The 5,330-nt window shown below is 66.3% G+C and overlaps 1 protein-coding gene across 1 annotated transcript in view; it reads left to right on the forward strand.

Moving 5' to 3' along the window:
* Positions 1–330: 330 nt before the first annotated feature.
* MNEG_12848 (putative Protein strawberry notch) overlaps positions 331–5,330 on the forward strand; it is a gene marked incomplete at both ends in the record, with an annotated part of 6,064 nt that continues 1,064 nt past the window's right edge. Inside the window, 15 exons of the mRNA XM_014038680.1 lie at positions 331–350; positions 617–1,269; positions 1,434–1,582; positions 1,844–1,936; positions 2,119–2,198; positions 2,382–2,481; positions 2,653–2,713; positions 3,019–3,121; positions 3,336–3,426; positions 3,637–3,699; positions 3,928–3,999; positions 4,231–4,299; positions 4,541–4,610; positions 4,745–4,825; positions 5,119–5,309. Coding sequence (XP_013894134.1) covers positions 331–350; positions 617–1,269; positions 1,434–1,582; positions 1,844–1,936; positions 2,119–2,198; positions 2,382–2,481; positions 2,653–2,713; positions 3,019–3,121; positions 3,336–3,426; positions 3,637–3,699; positions 3,928–3,999; positions 4,231–4,299; positions 4,541–4,610; positions 4,745–4,825; positions 5,119–5,309 — 1,896 coding nt within the window. The remainder of the gene's footprint in view (positions 351–616; positions 1,270–1,433; positions 1,583–1,843; positions 1,937–2,118; positions 2,199–2,381; positions 2,482–2,652; positions 2,714–3,018; positions 3,122–3,335; positions 3,427–3,636; positions 3,700–3,927; positions 4,000–4,230; positions 4,300–4,540; positions 4,611–4,744; positions 4,826–5,118; positions 5,310–5,330) is intronic.

Here is a 5,330-nt window from a genome sequence, read left to right on the forward strand (position 1 = left end):
GCAGGCGGGGCAGCCGGCGGGCGCGGCACGGGCGGCGGCGGCAAGGGCACCAGGGGCGGCCGCGGCGGCGGCGCAGCAACGGCAGTGGCGGAGCGCAAGGCGACGCTGGCGCTGGCGTCGGCGCGTCGGCGGCTGGCCAAGGCGGAGGAGGACAGCGGGGCGGCCCAGGCTGCGCTGGCTGCCCTCGACACGCCGCGCGGCGCGCGGCGGGGCGGCGCGGGCGACGCTGGCGCAGGGGCCGGGGCAGCTGGCGTGAGTGGCGCGGGCGGCAAGCAGCAGGAGCGCCTCGTGCGGGGTGCGCCCAACGAGCGCGTGGCCGTCAAGGGCAAGATGTCCACGAGCGGCCACAAGTGCGTTTGGGTGCTCTGGGGTTGAGCGGATCGGCGGGGGTGGTCGGGCTTCGTGCGTGCGTCATGCTCGCATCACGACGGTGCTGGGGGGGCCCTTCTTGCAAGGCACATGCATGCGCCGCCGCCGCCTGAGGCGCTCCCAAGGCATGCCAACGTACCATCTCAGCCGTGCGGCGCCCACTCCCAACCATGACGCTCCTGAGGATCGTCTCCACACTCTCACACACGGGAGCTTTACCGTTGCCCCGCTACGCCCCTCCCCCCAGGCCTCTCACGGGTGACTGGTGGAAGGACGTGGACCTCTCATCTGACTCGGCCGACGAGCTGGAGCGCGCAGCAAACGGCAGCGCGGGCGGCAAGGCACGCGGCGGCAAGGCCCGTGCTGCCAAGGGCGCCAGCCGCAAAGCTCGCAGCGACAAGCCCACGGCCCGTAGCAGGGAGAGCGGTAGCGAAAGCAGCAGCAGCGACAGCAGCAGCAGCGACAGCAGCAGCAGCAGCAGCAGCAGCAGCAGCAGCGACGAGGACGACAGCGACTACGACGCGTCGGGGGACGGCGACGAGGAGCGGACGCCGGCGCAGAAGGTGAAGCGGCAGCCCGCGCCCAAGGTGGAGCGCCGCAGCAAGAGCCCCAGCCCGCGCCCGCCGTTCGGCGGCGGCGCGTTCCCAGAGCGCGCCGTTGCGCGCCGCGGCGGACGTGGCAGCGGCAGCGGCGGCCGTGGCCGCAGCACGGCGGCCGGCCGTGGGGCTGTCCCCGTTGGTGGCGGTGGTGACAACAGCGATGACGACAGCAGCAGCATGGACGTGGGCGACAGCGAACCAGGGGACAGCGCCCTGGTTGGTGGTGGGGGAGCGGATGCCAGGCTGGCCGGGGAGCTGGCGGCTGAGGCCGCTGCGCTGCGGGGCAGCAGGACGCCCTCGGGTGAGACGAGGGGGGGGGGTGGGTGGGCATCATCGCTGTCCCTGACTGGGGGCCCGGCCGCTGTTTGACGGCTGGGGCCCGGCCTGCAGGAGCCTGCATGAGGGCGGGGCTCTCTGACCCCATGCCCCTTGCCTGTTCTCCCCCCCTCGTTTTGGCCCTGGCAGTGGACGAGGACTCTGTGCCGCAGCTGCTGCGCCTGCGCGCCATGCTGCTGCGGCTGGCGGCGGCCCTGGAGCTGCCCCCAAACCCGCTGGACGACCTCACGGACCGCATGGGCGGGGAGGCCGCGGTGGCGGAGCTCACGGGGCGCAAGGTGGGGCACGCTGCTGAGGGTGCTGCAAGCGCTCCATCGCAACCCCCACCCTCCGCTGGCCGCCTGCTGCTGCGCCTGCTGCTCCTGCAATATGCCTTTTCATTGACCTGCCTCTTCTGGAATCATGGCCGTAACGTGTTGATCGCGTGTGCACGCACGCATGTTCACGTGTGCGCACACGCACACTCGCCGTGCCTCCCTCTCACCCACACACACACGCACACATGCACACATGTACACACACCTCATTCTCCCCCCAAGGGCATGCTCGTGCGTGCTGGTGACTCCAAGGTGGAGTACCGCCAGAGGGTGGAGGGCGTCGCGCAGCATATGGCCAACATGGCCGAGAAGCAGGTGCGTTCACGGCCGCCTGTAGCCAGCGCCTGTTTGTGCATGCGTCAGAATCCGCCTGCCTCAGGGCAGCCACTGGCAGACCGACAGCTCTGCAGATATTGCGTCACTTCTGATACAAGTTGGCATTGCTTTCTCTTCGTGTTGGCGCTCTTATGCCACCACCCGCCTTCCCTGGGCCCCAGGCGTTCATGGAGGGCAAGAAGCTGATCGCCATCATCAGTGACGCGGCCTCGACAGGCATCAGCCTGCAGGCGGACAGGAGGTGCGGCACTGGCGTGCGTGCTCATGAGGGGAGGTTTCAGGGCAGGGCCCTTCCCCCTTGGTTTGAAGGGCGGTGTTCCGCGCGTGTTTGCACCCCCTCAAGTGGCTGCCTCAACTGCCGCTGCCCACTGCTGGGCCCACTTGACCCCACTGCTCATGATCTGCCATCCCCCAACCCTCCCAGGGCCAAGAACCAGCGGCGCCGCGTGCACCTGACTCTGGAGCTGCCCTGGAGTGCTGACAAGGCCATACAGCAGTTTGGCCGCAGCCACAGGAGCAACCAGGTGGGGTCCCCCAGACGTGGCGGCCGCTCTGTCATATGCAGGACGCGGGGGGTCAGGCATCTCCAGACCATCAAACCTTTTCTTACGCCCCCGCATTGCATGTCTGCCTTATTGACACGCAAACATGCATAAATCTTCGCACGTCCACACACATGCACACGTGCGCACCAGGTGTCAGCCCCCATCTACAAGCTGCTCATCAGCCAGTGCGGCGGGGAGTGGCGCTTTGCAGGTGCGCGGGCGGCCCCCGCATGGCACAGAACAAGTTGATGAGCGTGAATGTTGGTCCGGACTGCTCTTGGAATCCTGATGGGCGGACATCTCACGCATCATGGTATTCTCTTGTACATATACCAGACCCACTTGCACACGAGCACACAAGCAAGTGCGCTCATTCGTTCTTCTACACATCCATGCAACCGTGCGTCCACTGGCACAAAGCCTGACATACACACACATACACACAAGGTCACACACCACCCCGCTCTGAACAAACACGAACTATTCCCCCCCCCCTCCCTCTCCCATCCCTTGCAGGCGCTGTGGCAAAGCGCCTGGCATCCTTGGGCGCACTGCTCAAGGGGGACCGCCGCGCGCTGGGGGCCGGCAGCGAGCTCAAGGGCTTTGACATTGAGAACAGGTGATAGGACTGGACGCGGGGGTTTACGGCGGCAATAGGGGGCGTTGGGCTGACGCTGCACATACAGCAGCTCTGCAGTCGTCGTGCAGTACACAGGCTGCATTTCAGTGTAGCAGTCGGTCTCTCTCCCCACCCATGCTCCCCGTCTCCTGGTGCGTACCTCGCACCTGCTGCAACGCACCCGCTTTACCCCCCCCCCCCCCCGCTTTCAAAGGTGGGGCCGTGAGGCGCTGTCCCGGCTCTATGACGAGGCCCTGGGCCTCCAGGCCCAGCCCATGCCGGGGGTCAAGGTGCCGCAGCAGGAGGTGAGCGGCAGGCAGACGGGTGGGCCGCACTGCGGTGAACCGACCTGCGCAAAGCAGCCAGCAAAGTAGGGTATTGACCCTTCAATACTGCCTCGACTGTGTGCCGCAACGATGCACCCTATACGTGTGTTCAAGGCTTGCATGTTGCCAAACGTGATCGCCCTGCTGTCCCTGTGCCCACGCCCTCCCTTTCTCGCGTGTGCCCTCCAGGGTGTGGCGGCCCACATGCAGCACGGGATCTGGATGAGGACACTCCGGGAGACGCTGCGCAAGGTGAGGGGCGCGGGCGTGTTGAGAGCAGGGGGGCCGAAAGACACAGGCATCATGTGAGCATGCAGGTGAGTGAAGTTTCAATGTGGTGGCGCAGTGCAGGGCGCACTTTTGCAACCCTAAAACCTCCTTCGAGCCACTTAGGCGCTGGGATGTGTGACCGATCCATCACTGCCCCTTGCCCCTTCTCTCCCCCTGCACCTTGTTTGCGTGCGCTTCACATCATTGCAGGTGGACCTTCTGGCCAAGACAGAGTCCATGAGTGGCAGTGACATCATCGGCAACGGGGAGTTCGCCATCAAGGTGGGGGGAGAGGGCGGTCCGAGGCTGCCTTGGCTGTGCACGGAAGCAGGGGCACAGATGGTTTGGCTGAGATACGAGGCACTTGTTGCAGCTGCGGTGCCTTTATCCTAGATTTTCTGACCTCGTCCCCCTCCTTCCTGCCCCATATTCGCACTCTCAAAATAGACGCATACGCGCATGCATACCTCCAGCTTAATCCCCCCCCCCCCCCGCCTGCCCTCCACACCTCAGGCGGTCAACAAGACCAACATCCCGCGCTTCCTCAACCGCCTCCTGGGCCTCACCATCCCTGAGCAGCAGGTGGGGGGCCCTGGTGGCAGCAGAGGGCAGGGCCCCTCCAGGAACCCCTCCAATGCAGGGGCCAGGTGGCTCTCTTTGCGCCAGCAGGCGCGGAAGTGTACTAGCTGCACGTGATGCGGAGCATGTGCAACCATGCCAACAGCACATATGTGCCGTGTGGGTCCTACCCCGTACCCCTTGCCCCTGTGTATGCGTCAGGACTCCTCACCTTCAGCAAACATGCGCCCGCCCCCGCCACCAGGTGGTGTTTGACTACTTCTCCAGCCTCATGGACGCCACCGTGCTGGGAGCAAAGTCGGCCGGGAAGTTTGGTGAGGGCGCGAGTTTTGTCCTTGCGCTGCTTTGTCAAGTGTTACCGCCGCCCACTTCCTGCCTCCTTCGCGCCACCCCTTGAGCCCCGCCACATCTCGATTGCCCCCCGACCTGCCCGCGCGCACCCACCCAGATGCCGGCATCCGCAGCCTGGCGTGGGTCAGCAGCCTCACGGTGGACGAGGAGAAGGTGCTGCACACAGACAAGGACACGCGTGAGCCCCACGCGCCGACACAGCAGACCCGCACAGCCTTGCAGCGTGTTGGGGCCGCCAGCGTGGCCCAGGTCACCGCGCTGGCGACTGACCCGCCGGCCACGCCCCCCCCCCCCCAGCACGCGCGTCTAGGCCGCTGCTGATCACATAATGCAAATGCAAATCGCCCCCGCATCACCACCACGCCTCAGCCGTCGGCCAACGGGCATCGCCGACTGATCCATCCGTCCCCACCCACCCGTTTGTTGTCTCTTTTCACACACCTGCCCACCTCCCCTGCTCCCCCCCCCCAGAGGCTGAGACGCGCTACCTGCGTCTGGCCCTGGACTGGAGCCTGTCCTGGGAGAAGGCCTGCGCGTTCCTGGAGGACATCAGGGCAGACCCCCCTGGCGGCAGCCTGCTCAACGGCAACGGGTTCTACATCGACGACACCACCAACAACTGGGCGGGGACGGGCCACCCGCGCGTGGCGCTGGTCACGCAGGTCAGCTGGGCTGGGCTGGGG

The sequence above is a fragment of the Monoraphidium neglectum genome (assembly GCF_000611645.1).
Source record: "Monoraphidium neglectum strain SAG 48.87 unplaced genomic scaffold scaffold03471, whole genome shotgun sequence".
NCBI lineage: Eukaryota > Viridiplantae > Chlorophyta > Chlorophyceae > Sphaeropleales > Selenastraceae > Monoraphidium > Monoraphidium neglectum.